Raw genomic sequence first — 18,332 nt, 5'->3', positions numbered from 1 at the left:
TTTTGACTGAGCTCTCTTTCTGGAGTTTGCTGACTACTGTGGGGGGGGGGGCGGTGGGGGGGATATACTGGATTTTCTACTCACTTGTCCGTGGACTTTGGGATCTTCCCAGAGTCCTTTCTCCTCTGCCTGTCTGGGTTGTGTCTACTTCCTGCCTCCCTGCAGCCCCTTCTTACCAGCACCTGATTCTTACAAGGCAACCTGACAGATTTTAATTTGAAAAGCAAAGGGTAGAGTTAGGTGCCTTCGGGAGAAGTAGCTAGAATCTATTATGTCATAAAGGGGGGTAGGTTAAGGAAGTATGATGATAAACTGGGTATGTGTTGCTCCCAGCTTTTGATCTTGTGAAGAAAAGTCACTGGCAAGGGCTAGCTTGTAGGTAGGTATGTGAAAGAGTTGGCGGTGTTTTCTCTCTGGAAACTTCTAACTAGCCAACGCCTCCAGCCCTGGAGAGGCTTTGGTGGCAAATCCCACACATCTTCTTGCCCATCTCTGCTTTCTCTCTCTCTTGACTCTTGGTCCAAATTCTTCGAAAGCCCCAGTGTGAGAACCACAATCAAAACAAAAGTTTTCAGGACTTTCCACACCACCCTTAGCATTTGGAAACTCTAATGGGGAAAATAAGCCTCAGTGGCACTTAAAGTCTTTTGAAGGTTTATGGGCTGCTGCGGGACAATAGGTGGTTGTGTCCCTGTCTCAATGCCGAGTATCATTTCGAAGGCTTTGAAAATATCTTACCTTTGTCCTAGAGTAAACTCCATATTTGGCAACATGCTGATGAAATCCAAAAGCTTGATTTTTAAAATCAACATATTCATGGTATATAATGGCATCCAGAGTCTTGGTCCCCAAAACCCCATGAAGCCATGCCTGGTGTGCATGTGAGTGCATGTATGTAAGATTTGGATTTCTTTTTTTTTTTTTAAAGATTTTTATTTATTTACTTGAGAGAGAGAGAGAGAGAGAGCATGAGCAGGGGGAAGGGCAGAGGGAGAAGCAGACTCCCTGCTGGGTAGGGAGCCCGATGTGGGACTCGATTCTAGGACATGGATCATGACCTGAGCCGGAGGCATACACCCAACTGATAGTCACCCAGGCACCCAAGATTTAGATTTCTTTAATGACTCTCTCCGACTCTATTTGCTTGAGTTGAATCCCCTGGTCCTTCTGGCAGCAGACTCTCCTGGAGCTGAGGCCATCGGGCGAGGATGCAGGCTTGGATTTAGAACCCCAATCCATGCCCAGCTGATGCCAGCTGCGCGACCTCCGACGTGTCCCCCTGCAGTCTGAATCTCCCACTGCTCGTCCTTAAAGGAGGGGTCGTGATATCCCAGGCACGGGACCGTGTGGGTTAGGTAGGTGTGTGTGCCAGTGGCTCAGCTCTGTGGCTGGCACAAGTGCATGCCCACCCGCTGTCAGGTGCGACTATCTAACTACTAGTTACTGCCTATTTTGTAGGTTCAAAAACTGAAAGCTGGGGAGAGCAAAGACTCCCCCCACCCCCGCCGCTGAGTTTGCCTGAGGGGAATTGGGGTGTAGATTCCAGGAGTCCTGACCAGCCACCTTGCCTCCTGCAGTTATCCTGGCCTGTCCTGTGGGGGACGCAACGTGCAGACGTGGTGCCCAGAGTGGTTGCTCCCAGCTCTCTTCCTTCTGCCCCCGTAAGAGCCTGAGCTTCGTTGATTCCCCGGGCTGCCCTGCAAGCTCATCATGCTGACAGAGTGAGTGGGGTTCCAGTGAGAATGACTGGTAAAACTGGCTTTGGAGCATGCATACCACCCTCCCCGGCTCCCCATGCCTTACTGTCCAGAGAGGCAAAGGGACCTGCCCTGAGACACACAGCAGCACCAGATGGCTGGCTCTGGCTGGGGGCAGGGACGGGTTTGTAGCTGCATTAGAATCTCTGCAACCTCTAACTCTGACCTTTCTCCTTTCCCAACAGAGACATGAAGGTCTGGCATGGTTTAGTGATTGCAGTGGTGTCCTTCATCCTACAGGCCTGCCTCTTCACTGCCATCAACTATCTGCTCTGCAGGAACATGGGTAAGTGGCCTGGCATTTCCCTCCTACCACTTGCAGACACCATCCTCCAGCCTATAGCACGACGATCCCCCGAGGACCCTTTTGAATACCTCCTTGAGGATCCACTGGGCAGATCATCCTGTACGGGGTAATCTCCACTCTGACCCAACCTATTTCCAGTTGGGGATGACAGCCCAGAGCCCTTCCACCACCCAGACCCTCTACCTAGAGACAACCTCCTGCAATGCTTAGGAGGATGGGCTCATATAGCCTGGGTCTGACTAATTTTCTTCATCACTGCCAAAGGACTCAGTGTGGCGAAGAAATGGCTTTGAATTTCAACAGAAGGAAGTATGGCTAGACTAAGAGATTAGCTTAAATTCTTAAACTGATTCACAGTGGAAAATAGAGAAGTTCTGTTCTGGGACGGTATTAAAATTAGGGAAAATAAAATAAAGGAAGTCTAGGTTTCTCTAGCCATTCATTCATTCATTCACGCATGCATGCATGCATACATTCATTCAATATAGCAGGAAACAAAACAAAAATCCCTGTCCTTATATAACTTATATTCCATGGGGGGCACAGACAACAAACTAGATAAACAGGTATACACACGTGTGTTGGATTATGGTGAGTCCTAGGGAAGAAGAAGAAGATGAAGCCAAGCAAGGAGAGATGAATTAGATGACGGCCAGCATCACTGACATGCCGACATTTGAGTATAAACCTCTGGAAGTGAGGAAGCGAGTGACATCTGCAAAGGCTCTGAGCAGATGGGTATTTGGTGAACAGCAGGAGCAGAGAGGCCAGGGTGGCTGGAACTGAGAGGAGGAGGAACAGTGAGGCTTGTACTCCAAACGAGTTGAGGGGTGCTGCAGGGCTTTGAGTGCAGTGGGAGGTTTGAAGAGGGCTCTCTGAACGTTTTGTCCTATTGAGGGTGGTGCTCAGGCAGGATGTGCCTGGCCTGGAGAGCTGCCACATTTGACTGTGGCTTTGTCCGCTTTAGCCAAGAAGAGTGAGCGGATACTGAAAGGGGCCAGGCTCCAGGACCCCGGGCCCGGCCCTGCCCACCGTCAGCCACTCGCTGCCCAGGAGAAGGAGACTCGGAGCACCCCTGTGTCTGAGCCCCATTATAGACGTGAGTGATGGGGGGAGAACTTGTCATAAAGCTTATTCTTCTGTGCCCGGGCCCCTGGGGAGCTGCCCTGCAGCAGCGAGCCCTGCCCCTGCCAGCCCGACCCCCCACTAGAGAATTCCTTGCACCCACCTCCGTGAAGGCCCCAGCAGCCTGCCTTTTTCAGTAAGCTGCTCTTCCTCTCGCATCGGGCCATCCCCATGGGTTTGTGTGGCTCTAAGTTCTTGTCCAGGTTTGGTTGAGTGTGAGCCACTGCAGAGAGGGATTGGGCTTGTCTCTGCTCCTGTCTTTGAAATATTATGGTGCCTGTTTTACCTGGCCACTTCGTGGGACAGCCAGGATGTCTGCCTGCGTCTGGCACGGTATCTGGATATTTTAATAAACATGAGTCTTGGGATGGCTCAGATCTCCATCCCCATGTGGTGAGTGACCCAACAAGAACACTGCCCTCTTGTTTTCTCTCTCAGGGCCAGGGAGACACACCGGGTCACTGGTCACACAATGGAAATCACTGCTTCCACAGCAAAACAACTGCTGCACTTTACTCACCAAGGATCACACTTTTTCTAATGATTTATCTCTTGATTGATTTGCATTTGCTCCAGCCTTCTAATTTTATCTTTTCAGTTGAAGATATCTGGTTGTCAGGCTTCCCCTGCACTGAGGTAAGACCTCAGAGAACCACAAGAGACCACTCACAAGAATTCAATGTTCCAATGGAAACGGAGGGACCCAGGCCCCATCGTGACCCTGGCCCTAGGGTTCCCCGGAGCCTGGCCAGAATCTGAGACTCTGGTTGCCAGGGACCTCAGAGATCATCATCCAACCCTCTTGCTTCACGGGGATCAAAGCCAGACACAAAAAGGGATATCACTTGCCTAGAGTTAGTGACACATTTAGTGCCAAACCTGTGCCCCGGACTGAGGAGGCTAGAGCTGTTTGCCCGGGGCCACACCGTGTCAGCGTGTCCCTGATTATTCCTCCCAACACAATCAACCCCAGAGTGTTTGCTATTCGTTTCAGATGGAGCTGGATGGAGCAGCGGTGCCTGAACTCTTGGGCACGTTCCTGCCTATTTTGGAGAGGCTCCCAATCCCTCTTCTCCACTTATCTTTACGTGGCTGGCTCTGCCTCTTTGTCTCCTTCTTCCTTCCATTGTGTCCATTCCCTGCTAACACCCTCCAGCTTTCCTTAGAAGAACAGTTTCTATTTCTCCCTAGATGGCAGCGACACATCCTCAGATAGCTCCAACAGCTCCGACAACTCTGACAGCTCGCCTCAAAACTGCCAGGTAATGGATACCCCTAGTGACCCCAGCCCTTCGTATGCAGTCGGGGTCCTTGCTGTACAAGACTGAGCAGCCAGGTCACCCCTGCTCCAGAGATGGGAGCAGGGAAGGAGGGGCTTCTTGAGCTTTTACAGCATCCTTAGGTGACAGGTGGTCAGGCTCGTAGCAATATGGATCATCCACACAAAATGGGTCTGGGTGGGCTGTAAAAATGCAAGTGCCAATGGACCACCTCCTCCTCCCCATACGCCAGTCACTGGGCCAAAGTCTGCTTTGAGTCCTGAGACTGAGTCTCCACATCTTTCCTTAAACTGATGAATTCCCTACAGACAGCATTGGCAATCTTCCCCACTCCCCCTTCCCTGCTCTCCAACACAGACACCTGCAAACCACTTCTTTCCCTTCCAGCCTAGGGTGAGCTCAGCCTCCTGGAGTGAGAGTTCCATCCTGGGGTCCCCTGGTAGGAATTTTGATGCATATTTCTCTGTTTCCCCCCCACTAAGGCCACCAAGGATGTGAATTACACACAAGTGGTCTTTTCAACCCCTGGAGGACTAAAAAATGAATCTGCTCTGGACTATGAGAACCTAAAGGAAACCACAGATTATGTCAATGTCTATCCGAAAAGCCACAAGCCCAATTTCTGGACTTTTGCGAACCCTGCTGACTCTGAGCCAGTGGAGTACACTCAAGTGGCCATGTGAATTCTAGGTTTTAAAAGGGGTGAAGTTCTCTACAAATTCTTGCACTTACTTTGTAGGGGAATTACTTTTTTCTTCTTTAAACAAGTCATAGGAGACTAAGTAGGCCTATATCTCACTCAGCAAGAAAAATTCAGATCAGATGTCAGGAAGAACTTCCAAGATAAGTATGGATGAGTAGAGGTATCAGTAGAGAAAGCAGTAAAGTCTTTCTCCATAGAAAATTGTGGGGAAAAAAATCTTTAATCAGCTGTAGTAGAGTTCTGTTTGGCAATCTTACCATTTAATAACTCTTTGAGCTCTTTAATGTTTGGCAACAACTTCCTTAAAAGTTTTAAATAAAACAGCAACTGCCACTTGCCACTTCTTCATCTCTCTTGCCCAACCCTGCATGTGACCCCTCCTTGGGTCTGTGTCTTGCTGAGCAAATCCTGCTCTGCCCTTAGCACTTTGAACAGGCCACTTAGAAAGCTCCCTATCCTTCAACCTTTGAATTCCCTATTTCTGAAGAATGAAAGCTAACAGAATCCTGGTAAATACCAGCTAGCATCACAACCTGTGATTCCAGGGGAAAATCTCCCCAAATTCAACCCAATAAAATGTAATATTCTTTCCTGGTTTGTTGTTTGTTTGCTTTAAGCCAATTAGGAATAAAAGGACACTTTCTTAACTTGATTAAGAACAGCTTCTCTCAGGGCTGCCTGGGTGGCTGACTCAGTCAAGTACCCGCTTTTAGCTCAGGTCATAACCCCAGGGTCCTGGGATCAAGTCCTACATTGGGTTCCTGGCTCAGCGGGAGCCTGTTTCTCCCTCTCTCTCTCTGCCTGCTGCTCCCCCTGCTTGTGCTATCTCTCTGTCAAATAAATAAATTAAATCCTTAAAAAAAAAAAAAAGAGCAGCTTATCTCAATCAGCTAATTACATGATACTTATCAGTAAGGTCACAGGTGCAGTTTTATTGAATCCTGAAAGGAGTAAAAGTCTCCACAAGCCTGTCATTTCCTTCATCGAACATTGCCATAAAAGTTCTAATTGGTGGAATAAGACAGTTGACTAAAATGAGGGCTATTATAAAGGAGGATAAAATTTGTCATCGTTTGTAGATACCCTCGCCCTACAAGATCTCAGACAATTAACTTAAAATGTTTTAATTGATAACATGCAGTAAGTAAAAACTAGATAAATATACAATATATTTTTCCAACAGCCAATTAAGACATGAAATTAAAAAAGAAATTTGCTCACAATAGCTAAAAAACCATCTCAAGAAATGGATGACCTAGGAACATGCCTGGCCAAATTCAAGCACTCAGGTCTTAGAGAGGATTTGTTACCCGTGCTCTACCTGCTGGCCATAATCGACCTTTCTAGCCCTGGTACTGAGCACAGGGGGCAGCTTTCATCTTCCCAGGTTCCTCTTCCCAAGATGATCTGAAGAAATGGTTCTGGCTTCAGTGTCTGGGCCTGCGCAGTTTTGCCAGTCTACGTGTCCCTCCACCTTTTGCCTACCACTGTTGTTACTTTCCTGCTAAATTTGAATATTTGTGCCCCTTAGAATTCAAATGTTGAAATCCTAACCCCAAGGTGATGGTATTAAGGATGGGGCCTCCGGGTGTGATTAGATAGGGAGGGTGGTGTCCTCATGTATGGGATTAGTGCTTTCATAAAAAAGACCCTACAGAGCTCCTTAGCCCCTTTTGATTTTTGAGAATATAACCCATGTAAAGTCTGGGTTTCTGGTTTAAACCCAGAAGAGGGTCCTCACCAACCGTGCTGCCACCCTGATTTTGGACTTCTAGCCTTCAAAATTGAAAGAAATAAATTTGTGTTGTTTACAAGTCACCCAGTTCATGGCATTTTGTTATGGTAGCTGGAATGGACTAAGACATCTTCTTAGAAAGCTTTTCTTAATAGAGAAAAAGAGATTTTTATTGATTAGGGAGGCAGAATGAGGAATAAACACCAACAATGTCACCACCAAAACACTGCCTTTGTATCTAGAAATGAAACGGCTTCTTATTGATCTCTTTTAAAAAGGAAAAAAAAAAAAAAGGAATTTACAGGTATGTTGAAGAGGTTCAGATGAGTCACCATACACACTGAGTCTGGGCAGGGACACCTCTGAGACAGGTCCAACACCAAGAGAAGGGACAGCTAAAGTAGCGTGGATGGAGTGCCTGCTTTCTGCAGGATTCTGGAAAGGCCCTGGGATTTGGAGAAGCATACATTTAAAGAACACTTGAACATCTGGGTGGGCGAGGTCAAGGCACTTCAGACCCCGTTGCGGGGACAGGCAAGAGCATGTACCAAACCTGTGACAAAAAGGAACTAACACAGAGCAATAAAAACAAACCCTAGAAGTGTTTGGGCAGAATGGGTATGGAGTGTTAAGATCAGATGTCATCAGACTAAACATCCCAGAGAAGGGTGATTTCTGACCTCAGTTTAGAAAGATGGCTAAAAAATTGATTGATAGGAGAAAAGGCAGAGGGAAACGGAGCAGGCCCACCTGATGCAGCCTCTCCATAAATGCTCCAGGGACTGACCTGTACGGAACTACAGAAGACCTATCTGTGACTGGGCCCCTCGGAGTGGGGAGTGATGTCGGGGAGCACAGGGGTCTGAATGCTACTGACCATCTAATCAAGGTCTATAATGAACTCTGCTATGATTGGCTTCAAAAGTATGACATTTGTAACAAATAAATATGTCATGGAGGTTAACAATATCTGGGAATGGCATTCTTAGAGAACACTGTCTCTACATGCGGTTGAACACGTGACTCTACCCAGTGAGTAATAGAGATTGGGCTGACCGTCGATGACGCAGATGACTTCTCAGATGCCCCGATAAGGGAAGAGGCAAGTTCATCTTATGTCCTAAGGAGTTTGGGCCAATAAGCTGATGACTGAGGCCAGCTAACAGTTTGAAGTGATCCTCAAATTCATTGCTAACCATGTTGCTAGAGATAAAATGTCCTTTTGTATGTAATATCTCCATGAACTTAGAAGGTCAGCTGTGTAAATCTGTACCAATGGTTGCTTATATGAGTAATCACCTTTTGAGGAACTCAGTGTTCAGCAAAATGAGTCACTTTCTTCCATGTCATATGCCATCGGAACATCCAGGGAATGACCGAGTGCCCCACTCTGGATTCCACCATGAGTGTGCACTGGATAAAGATCTCTTCCAATTTATCTTACAGGGGCACCTGGGTGGCTCAGTCAGTTAAGCACCTGTCTTCTGTTCAAGTCATGATCCCAGGGTCCTAGGATTGAGCCCCATGTCTGGGTCCCTGCCTGGCGGGGAGTCTGCTTCTCCCTCTGCCCTTCTCCATTCCCCACACCTACTCATTCTCACATCTCTCTGTCTCAAATAAACAAATAAATAAATAAGTAAAATCTTTTTTAAAACTTTCTCTTACAAGATACAGAGAAGCTGATTTGCTACTAGGAACAAGTAGATGGTTGATTACACGTCAATAATGTACTGGGACTAGATAGTGGACCAGAATAAATGTGACCAGTCTTCAACGGAGTCGTAATCTAAAGGAGCAAGCATCCAAATGCCCACTATTACTGCAGTAGAACTCCATGTGGTATTACGGGCCATCAGGACCTACTGGGGTGAGGAGGTGTTTTATGCCCGCCATCAGTGGGTTTTTTGCTCCCGAGATCAGGACACATTTCTGGGGCCAGCCAGACTCTCAAAAGGCCTCCTTCTGGGCAGCCCCGGTGGCCCAGTGGTTTAGTGCCATCTTCGGCCCAGGGTGGGATCCTGGAGACTAGGGATCGAGTCCCACGTCCGGCTCCCTGCATGGGGCCTGCTTCTTCCTCTATCTGTGTCTCTGCCTCTGTCCCTCTCTCTCTCGCTCTTTCTCTCTCTCTCTCTGTCTTTCATGAATAAATAAAATCTTAAAAAAAAATGCCTCCTTCCCCATGCCCCAGTATCTAAATTAAACACATTATAATAACTCCAGCTCCTCTGTGTTTTTGAGATCTCTCAAAACCAGATCACCAGCTCTCTCAAACACTCATCTTTTCAAAAAGGCAACAATTTCTACATTTGGTCCCTCACCTTGCCTTTGTTCTTTGCCCTTTCTTGACAAATATATCATCCATGAGAGAGAGAAGCATGTGTTCAGGTTATCTCTGGAGAACTGGGTCAAAGAAGGAGCCAAGACTCCAGAACTGTAGGGGAAGGTAGCAGATATTAGAGTGAGAGGCTGAGCGACTTCCCCAGCCTTCCCTGGGGGTCAGCTCAGCTTCACTCATTTTCAGCTCCTTACTGCCACCGTGTGGCCCCAGGGCAAATGCCAGGACGCTCCTGTTTTGCTCTTAAGTGGGTGAAGGTCCCTCCCCATCCCTCAAACTCTCTTCCACATCACTACCCTAAGCAAGGGGAACAAATCTTATTTCAGCTTGAACATCCTGTTGTCACTGCACCTAGGAAACAAACATGGCCAGACATTTCCTGGTTATGGAGTTTTATTGGTCACTTTCAACCCCATCTCTGGATTCCTGACCTAGGAGTGAGCCACTGCAGCCTGGGCTGAGTCTCGAGCTCCTTGATAAATAAAAAGACCTATTTACATACAAAACACAGACACAGACATCTGGAAACTTACTGGCCTATATACCAAACGACATAAAAAACCCTTCTGAGAAATCTCCATAGTCAACCAATTCGCCTCCTGCCATCCTCTGTCCTGCCCACCCCTACCCTCTACTCCCACGGGGGTTCTAAGGGATTGAAGTATTTCATAGAGTCACAAGATGGCACAAACATTTCACAAAAGTGCCCAGCCCAGGGACAGCCTGGTTCCACTCCTCCTAGGGTTAGCTGTCAGAAATGAAAACAGAGACCCTCCTCATGCTTCCCACAGGAGCTTACTCACCAGATGCAATCTGGAGCCAGGCCATGGTAGACTGTCCTACAGTCCAAGGTCTTATAGCAACCCCCACCCGCAACAAAGTAGACATTATTGTTTCTACTGAGCAAAAAAGGAAATCATTGCGCAGAGAGATTAGAGGACTTGCCCAAGATCATATGAGAGCAGAACTCAAACCTAGGGCTTTGGAATGCAAAGCTGATGTCCCTTCTCCCTCCTGGTCGTCACGATGAGCCATGGTTTACTCGGTACTGACTAGGGCACGAGGGATGGGATCCGTGGTGAGAAAGGCAGGGGCTTGGCTTATGTACACAGGGCAGGAGGACCTTCAGCAGCTCATGCTGACAGGGGAGGCCCCTGAGCCCAGCTCCACCAGGACAGATGGACAGGGAAGGAGCAGTTGGATGTCAGGGACTGATGTAGGCAACAGAACGTAGTGAAGAGAGACTGTGGGCCCTCATGTCTGCCCTGAACCTGGGTCCCATTAGGGTCTGTGTCCCACTCCCTGGTTCCTTAGCACTGAAGGTTTGGGATGCTTTGCTCTCTCATAACTCAGCTTAGGTTCTTTTCTTTTAAGGAAGCCGAAGAAGGCTTCTCAGAGCTGAGTGACCTCTTAAAGCTCAAAGTTGCAGTCATTTCCTACAGCTTCCCTCATAATGAAGGGCAGAGAACCTGTTCCCTGGAGCTGCTCTCAGGAGCTGTTTGTTAGCCTAGCGACCTTTCCACTGGTAGACAGCTCCTGAGTCTACCAACCACTTTTACGTCCACAGTCCTATTTGACCCTCATAACAGAGATGAAGGATCAGTCGACATCCTCCCCATGTCGGTTATCATGGTGGCAGAACCAAGACCTGGTTCTCCTGACTTTCCAGCTGATGCCCTTTCCACTGCCAAGGCCATCTCTTAGTTTAGAACCAGAATTCGGGTGGGGAAGCCACCCCGAGATTTAAGTCCCACTGGAGATAATGAGGAGGAGCAGGGCAACGTCCCAGAGTCTATCTGCTCTGCTGCCTCTCCCACTTCAGTAGCACTGAGTTGAGGGCAAAAGTAGACAGTCTGGCCATTGCAGGATTCACAGTCACCAGAATTGAGTCAAAGGGTATAAATGTCATTGCCATGAGAATCCAACAATTCTTCTAGAGCTTGCTGGTTAGAAAAGGCTCTGCTGTAACCCCAGGCCCAGTCTTGCAAACTCACGACAGGGTAAAGCTGGGAAAGATCTTTTGGATCATCTCTGTCCTAATAGGTGAGAAGAGGCCCAGAGAAGGGAGGGGACCTTCCCGAGGGCAGAGTCGTGTCTCAGATCCTGGGCTCTTGACTTCATCACAGCATGCATGGCTAATAGGGAAGCCCTGAAAAACCTCAAGGAAATCCAGAGCCATGATTCAGCCACATTTTCTGGAAGGTTGTTTCCTCTGGGCCAGCCCCGAGGAGGGCGAAGTGCAAATTCCCTGAGAGAAGGAAGGAGAGCCACCAATGAGTGCTGCCTCAGAGGCTTCGCCCACTCTTAATCTTACTGTGATCGTTTTCATCTTCTTCTTTCCTCCCTCCTTCGCATACTCCCTTCCAGTGGGTCACACCGATGAGTCTACTTTGCCCTATTACCTGTCCTGTAAAGGTGGATGATACAGGGAGAAGGAACACGAGCATTTGTGGAATTTTTACTAGCTGCAGGTGCTGTGCCAAATCCTGCATCTCCCTTCAGTAGACAGGTGGGCACAGCAGGCAAAGCCGAGGTACCAGTTCACCCACCCCTCTTTGGTTTCCTTCATTAAAGAAGCCTCCCTCTACAAAACAAACAGACAAATCCAGGATGGAGATAGAGAAATAGGATCCTTCTCACAGGTTTTCACTCCTCCCCTCTCCAGGCTGGCTGGGTGTGCTAGTCGGGATAGGATTGGACAAAGAGTCAAGGCGGGAGACTGGCCTGAGTCCCGGTCCTCTGTGAACCCCTAGTCAAGGCCGTCCTAGGCCTGCCTGAGATCTGGGGCACCACATCCACCACATGGGTGAGTTCCAGGTACACTGTAAATGTGCAGGATCAGGGAAACAGAGGCTTGACTCTCCCTGATTTCCAGGGTGTGAGACTGCCAGCACACGAGGGTCCGCCGGCACACCAGAGGCACCTGTAACATCAAGGGCAGGGCAGCCATTCTGGCCTCAAAGTGGTCTCCCCCGAACTCCAACCCCAGCCCCCCCAGCATTTACACCCAGTGCTGAGATGAGCAGAGATCCTCTGCTAGCCCCATGGGCGCACCCTGCTCTGGCGAATGTTCCCTAAAAGGCGACGGTCTCTGTGGAGGCCTCTGCGTCCACCTGCGCTGAGTCTTTGGGTGAGCCTTCAGGCCCGGGGCCCCCACTGAGGCTGGGGCTGAGGGTGAGGGGGAGCAGGCCGCTAGAGCGGGTCAGCAGCGTGGTGCGGCGGCTCGAGGGGCTGTGGCTGGAGAGCTGGGGGCGCGCTTGGGGCCCCCAGCAGCAGGGCAGGCGGCGCAGCGGGCGCGGGCGCAGGTGGCTGTTGAAGCCCATATAGATCCAAGGGTTGCAACAGCTGCTGAGGTTGCCCAAGAGCATGGAGATGGTGAAAGCCACATTGGTTGAATCTGCAGAAGAAGAAGCACGAAAGGTCTTGGAATTACAGAGCTGGATGGCACCTGGGAGAGTGTCCAAGACCCCACTGAGCAGAAGGGGGAGACAGAGGTCAGAGATCCTAAGGTGGGGAAGGACTCCCTTGAGTTCTACAATTAGAAAGGGCATAGCAGGGACTTGGGGCTGCCTCTCTGGCTCCAGAGTCCTTCATCTCTGGGTCTTGCTTGTAACTTCAGAATAAGGTTAGGAGCTAAGGTTTACTCCAAGTTGACTTTGGAGGTGTGAACATAGTCTGGGAGAGACCGGCCTGAATAGGAGGTAGTATCTTTGTTCCAAAACTTAGACCTCTAATGGATGGAGATCTAGAATGACAACTTCGGGCTTCCCAGGTGGCTCAGCGGTTTAGCGCTGCCTCAGCCCAGGGTGTGGTCCTGGAGACCTGGGATTGAGTCCCACGTCAGGCTCCCTGCATGGAATGGAGCCTGCTTCTCCCTCTGCCTGTGTCTGTGCCTCTCTCTCTCTCTCTCTCTCTCTCTCTCATGAATAAATAAGTTAAATCTTTAAAAAAATAGAATGATACAACTTCTGTAAATCATGCAGGGAACATAACTGTGATTCTAGACCAAGTTCAGACCCCTTTGATTCCCATTTTCATTTATGTCAAACAGATGGGTGCATCCTGTCCTCCTTGGCCCTAGGGACAGTCCCACTCATCAGGCAGTGAGCATATGAGACCTGACAGTGCCAGGGTTCTGGTGGGGGCCTGGGTGGGCAATCAGCCTGACTGTCCTGCAGGTGCCATTGCATCATCTCCAACAGCAGTGGATGGGCAGCTTCTAGGTACAGAGTACCCAAGCATCTTATTCCAGACAAATACTTGTTCCACGTCCACAGGGATTATACCCAGGGAAAGCACCATCCTGCAGGGAAAAACTAATTTCTCTCTTGGGCAGTCAAAATGTGAGGATGCAGACTGAAAAGATGTCTTCCAGACACAATATTCTTTCTGAAGACTATATAAAGCTCTACATACCAGGAGGAAACTTCCAGGCTGGACCCTGAGTATCCGCTAGATGCACCACATTTCAGCCATGGCACAGGCTGCACACTGAGGTAACTTGTTCTTCAGCAGAGCTTATAGAAATAACTGAGAACAATGTCAAAGCTCTAGTGAATCTTAGGGGTTATGGCATAGACTGGAAGCCAGGTCCACGGACTCTAAGGCAGCAATCCCAAACCCTTGTGCAGTTTCAACGAACAAACTCAAAGGCAAAGCTCCAATGCCTGCTCTGTAAAGCTCTGTGAAATCTTTTTCTTTTTTTTAAGATTTTATTTATCTACTCATGAGAGACAGAGAGAGGCAGAGACACAGGCAGAGGGAGAAGGAGGCTCCCTGAGGAGAGTCCAATGTGGGACTCTATTCCAGGACCCTGCGATCATGACCTGAGCCAAAGACAGACGCTCAACCACTGAGCCACCCAGGTGCCCCCAGCCCTGTGAAATCTGCAGATACTCTGGTTCCTTGGGCATCTGTCTTCCATTGCCGGGCTGTGAGACCAAGCAAAGGGAAGACACAGGGTCAGAACATTTGAGAGAAGACACGAATCACAGTGGTGAGAAGCTAAAGTCAACTCAGCCTGGACTGACCTATGAGGGCATAGAAGTGGGGGTGTGGCGGGAGCACCTAGAGATGCAGGAAGGACCAGCCTCAACAGCAAACAGAGCCTCCTTCATTTTCCCTGCATTCTGGTCTGCTCCCCAGTTCACAGAACACCGGGGAGCTGTGGAAGATGTGGGAAGTTGCTTTGGTGAAGGGGATGGTGTTCACCCTATCCACTCCATTGACACATATTCAATGCCCAGATTAGGCCGGGGACTGAGGGGATCTGCAAGTGCCTTTGCTTGGGAAACATCTGTTTGATTTGACCCCCTCTGAGCCAGGCCCAGCAGCAAGGGCTGGAAATGTGGCCGGAGGAGCAGGGTCTGCAGAGGCTCCACCTCTCAGCCCTTGAGGGCAGACCCATACTGTACCCTACAGGAACTCAGCTGACAGTTGTGGGGAGGGCAGCAGGAGCAAGGGCAAGGAGACAGGCAGGCTCCAACCAGAGACTCAGGGACGAGAGGCTAGGAGGCCAGCATACTATGGAGAGGAACTGAGTGTACTGGAGAGTAAGTATTTTAAAATAATGGCTCTCAGCTCAACTAGAAGGCCCTCAAAGGGCTTCCAGTTTTCTGGGAGAGCACATTGTCTGTAAGGTAACACTTCATTCCTGCTCTCCTTGCTCAGAGATGCCATTGGTAAGTGGTAAATCACTCTATGCAGGTGAGCAGGTGAGGCACAGGTATGTACTGAGGGGCAGCCTTGTGATAATAGTGACACAGCAGGCCGGCAGGGAAGCCTGCACTGGCCTCGTGGCAAGGTCTCCATCCTCTAGTGGGTTTCTCAATGAAGGATCAAATGACTACTCACCCCTCCTCCCCTCTGCCACTGGCTAAACTGGATTATTGAGAGTAAAGCCATGTCACAGCTAATATTTGGACCGTGGTGATTTGAATCCTGGCTCCATGTCTTACTTGTGGTGGCACTTTGGAGATGGCCCAGTTATTTCACCTCTCAGAGTCTCAGGTTACTCACACGTAAAGCAGGAGAAGGCTACCACTAAGTACCAAGGACTGGATGTGCTGCTTGGCACTAGGAAACCCTCCTCCTTTCTGTTCTGTGCTTGACTAGAACAGGGAGGTCCCTATAGTTGGTTAGAATCAATATATTTATTGCATAAAGGGTAATTTGCAAATAGCCTCTTGTCCAGAGGGATGTTCAAAAAAAGGATAAAACAGGACTGTAATAGTTTGGTATGGTTTTCACACTTCTCTTGCAGAGTTGCACTCAATTCATGAACAGTCTGGCCCTCCTCTCTCCAGAAAAGCAAAGTATTTGGCTTGAGTGTGTCCTAGGATAAGCAAAATGAGATTAAAAACAAAAGCATAAGGGAAGGGGGAACTACTCCCTAGGAGCTGGTAGGAATTGGTAGTCTGGGTCTGCTGGTCAGCAAACTGTCAGGAAGCTTCCAGAAGAATCTATGGATAGGGCCTCCCTAGGGTAGTTACATGCGGCACCCATTGTACATCCTGGGCTATGTGCATGACACGCACTGTAGAGCACACAGTCACCCCTATTCCCAAACACTCAGATGAATTGACTTGCACTTGTCCCCATGTCTCACTCTACTTGGGAGCAGAAAAGGGTGTCTTTGAACACTACTCTTCGACATTTAGGCTGCCCGGACTCAGCCCTACCTTCCTGAGTACACACCGTCCCAGGTGGCTAGACCATCTGGCAGTGTCTAAAACTTAGGAGGCTTCCTTCTACCTCACCGCAGAAAAAGGACAATAGCAAGACCTCCCATGTGCCACCTGGAGCATGGTGTTCACGGAAGATCCCAGGATCCCATTTTGTTTTTCACATAGGAGGAAGACCCGGCTTCTCAGGACATTCAGAGCCAGAATTCTGAACAGAGTATGGGGTAAGGGAAAAAGACGAGATAGCAGGCCTAGGTTTTACTTTTCACTTTACCACTCACTAGCTGTGTGGCCCCGGGCAAGTCACATTTCCCCTCTGAGCCTTTCTTCCACATTAGCAAAATGAAAGGGCTGAACTCAAAATTTCAGAGTTGTCATGTGCCAACAAGCTAATCAGTTGGAAGTAGTTGTTGAGAAGGAGTTCAAAGTCATGCCCAGGCTCAGGAAGGTAGAGGGCTGAGAGACACAGCTCTCAGCTGTGGTCACGAATTGTCATCCTGGACAATTTGAAAATTCTTTTCAATTCAGTCATTCCATGATTCTAATGCTCATCTATGCAACTGGCAGTTAATTGGTTGGCCGAATCTGTCAACAGTCGTATTTCATTAAGGCCATGTAATAGTTTCAAGCGTTTATATTTATTTATTTAAATTATTTTTGAGCATTTAAATTAGGTGCCCAAAATTTAAAATATGGAAATCTTACATAAAAGATACATGGCATCTGCAGGCTGCCTGGGAGTTACCTCTTTTCCCGGGGGATAGGCACCACCTTTCCTAATTCCTTCACTCATCTGCTCCCTGCCCAGCCCTGGGAAGCTGAAGAACCCTATCCTAAGCCTGCTCTTCTCCTCTCCTTGCTCTTTTCTGCCCCCACTCCCCCACAAACACACACTCGCCTTCATCAGGAGCGTTCTTGTCCCACACGGACCACATCTGGACGCTGAAGAAGGGTGCCCAGCAGGCGATGTAGGCCAACACAATGACAAAAGTCATTTTCACAGTTTGGATCTTGGCCCTGGAGATGGTGCTGATGCTGCTGACTCGGGACGGCAGTCCCCGAGTGGCTGCGGCTGGGCCAGAAGGCAAGATCCTGTCCCAGGCCCTCCAGCCTCTTCCTTCCACCTTCCGGGCCTGTGTCTTGACTTTTAGGTTCTTACAGATCTCATGGTAGATGAGGCTGTAGCAGGCTGTGAGCATGGCCACGGGCAGGATAAAGATGGCCAGGGTGGTCCAGGTGATGTAGACCCGAGGCCCCCAAGGGAAGCGGAAATCTGCCCAGCAGTCCAGCACCCCGGTGCCCTCGATCACTTCTCGCAAAGAAAAGATGAAGACTTGAGGCAGGCTGAGGACGGCAGCCAGCAACCAGGGAGCAGCGATGAACGGGTAGGTGGACTGACTGGGCTGCTGGAGGCTGCGCAGAGGGTGACAAACAGCCAGGTAGCGGTCCAGCGTCATGGCCAGCAGCATGTAGGTGGAGGCAAACATGCTGAGCACCTGGAGATACTTGACAGCCCGGCAGAGGAGGTCAGGGCCCTGGAAGCGGTAGGTGACGTCCCACAGCAGCTGGGGCAGCACCTGGAATAGTGCCACGCCCAGGTCTGTGAGGGCTAGGTGCAGAACAAACAGGTGCATGCGGGAGCGCTTGCGGCTTGGCTGTCCCAGGGTCAGCAGCACAGTCAGATTGCCCCCTGTCGCCAGCACCAGGACAGTGGCCAGGACTCCGATCTCCACCTTGGCCAGCTCCTCATCCCGGCCCAGCCAGGGTGTGGTGGCATTGGGGGCAGAGAAGGTGCCCCCAGGAGTGGGGCTGGCAGCCCAGGTAGGCCCAGAAGTCATAGTTGACTTTGCTGGGAGGGAAGAGGAGGAGGTAGAGAAAGGGATGGATAGTGGGGCGGGGTGAGGGGGGGAGTGGAGGACTTTGATGGGTGAATTGGAGTGGGAAGCTTCAAGGTTTTTAGGAGGGAGAAAGAAGACAATGACAGGGAGAAGGTGAAAATAGGTAGAAATGGTTAACAGGATCTCAGAGAGAAAGATAAGGAAGGAGAAGATGCTGATCACACAGTGTGGAGGTAAGACCTAGGAGCAAAGAGAAAGAGGGCTCAGGGATGGAAACAAGGTGTCAGGAAAAGAAGAATGGATGAGGCTGTGCAGGATGAAGCTTCTGGAAGGGAAAGGAGCTTGGGGAGCTGCTACTACTTCCCAATCCATTCCAAATTCACTTTCTCCCAACTTTTCTGGAAGCCGAAACCGATGTCCCTAAGCCTGCCTGGAGGCGAGGTTGGGGCCTTTGGCATCGCCTGCTGGGCTGGAAGCCCCAGGAAGCCCGCGGGGCGGGGAACTGCGACCAGGGGGGCCTTGAGCGCAGCGACTGGAGCGGAGCGGGGTTTTATGGGCTCGCAGCAGGT

The 18,332-nt window shown here is 49.6% G+C and overlaps 2 protein-coding genes across 2 annotated transcripts; one reads left to right on the top strand and one right to left on the bottom strand.

Annotated features, from left to right (window-relative positions):
* The first annotated feature begins 1,541 nt into the window (after nt 1–1,541).
* Nucleotides 1,542–5,152, top strand: RHEX (regulator of hemoglobinization and erythroid cell expansion). The gene is made up of 5 exons (XM_041773548.1): nt 1,542–1,721; nt 1,943–2,043; nt 3,032–3,163; nt 4,381–4,451; nt 4,952–5,152. Exons 1-5 carry the CDS (start codon nt 1,711–1,713, stop codon nt 5,150–5,152), a joined length of 516 nt encoding a protein of 171 aa, XP_041629482.1. The 5' UTR covers nt 1,542–1,710.
* Nucleotides 5,153–12,316: 7,164 nt separating this feature from the next.
* Nucleotides 12,317–17,763, bottom strand: AVPR1B (arginine vasopressin receptor 1B). Its single transcript, XM_041773454.1, has 2 exons — nt 16,824–17,763; nt 12,317–12,639 (listed from the first exon to the last, which is right to left on the bottom strand). Exons 1-2 carry the CDS (start codon nt 17,761–17,763, stop codon nt 12,317–12,319), a joined length of 1,263 nt encoding a protein of 420 aa, XP_041629388.1.
* Between the last annotated feature and the right edge of the window lie 569 nt (nt 17,764–18,332).

Source organism: Vulpes lagopus, chromosome 11 (assembly GCF_018345385.1).
Source record: "Vulpes lagopus strain Blue_001 chromosome 11, ASM1834538v1, whole genome shotgun sequence".
In the NCBI taxonomy this organism is placed as follows: domain Eukaryota; kingdom Metazoa; phylum Chordata; class Mammalia; order Carnivora; family Canidae; genus Vulpes; species Vulpes lagopus.
Note: the sequence above shows the minus strand (reverse complement) of the source record. Positions and strands in the feature narration are given on the sequence as shown.

Coding starts and splice junctions, on each gene's coding strand:
- RHEX (XM_041773548.1), top strand. Junction 3,164..4,380: donor GTCTGAGCCCCATTATAGAC/GTGAGTGATGGG, acceptor ATTTCTCCCTAG/ATGGCAGCGACACATCCTCA. Junction 4,452..4,951: donor GCTCGCCTCAAAACTGCCAG/GTAATGGATACC, acceptor CCCCCCACTAAG/GCCACCAAGGATGTGAATTA.
- AVPR1B (XM_041773454.1), bottom strand. CDS start 17,763: ATGACTTCTGGGCCTACCTGGGCTGCCAGCCCCACTCCTGGGGGCACC. Junction 12,640..16,823: donor CAAGAACGCTCCTGATGAAG/GCGAGTGTGTGT, acceptor CTTCTTCTGCAG/ATTCAACCAATGTGGCTTTC.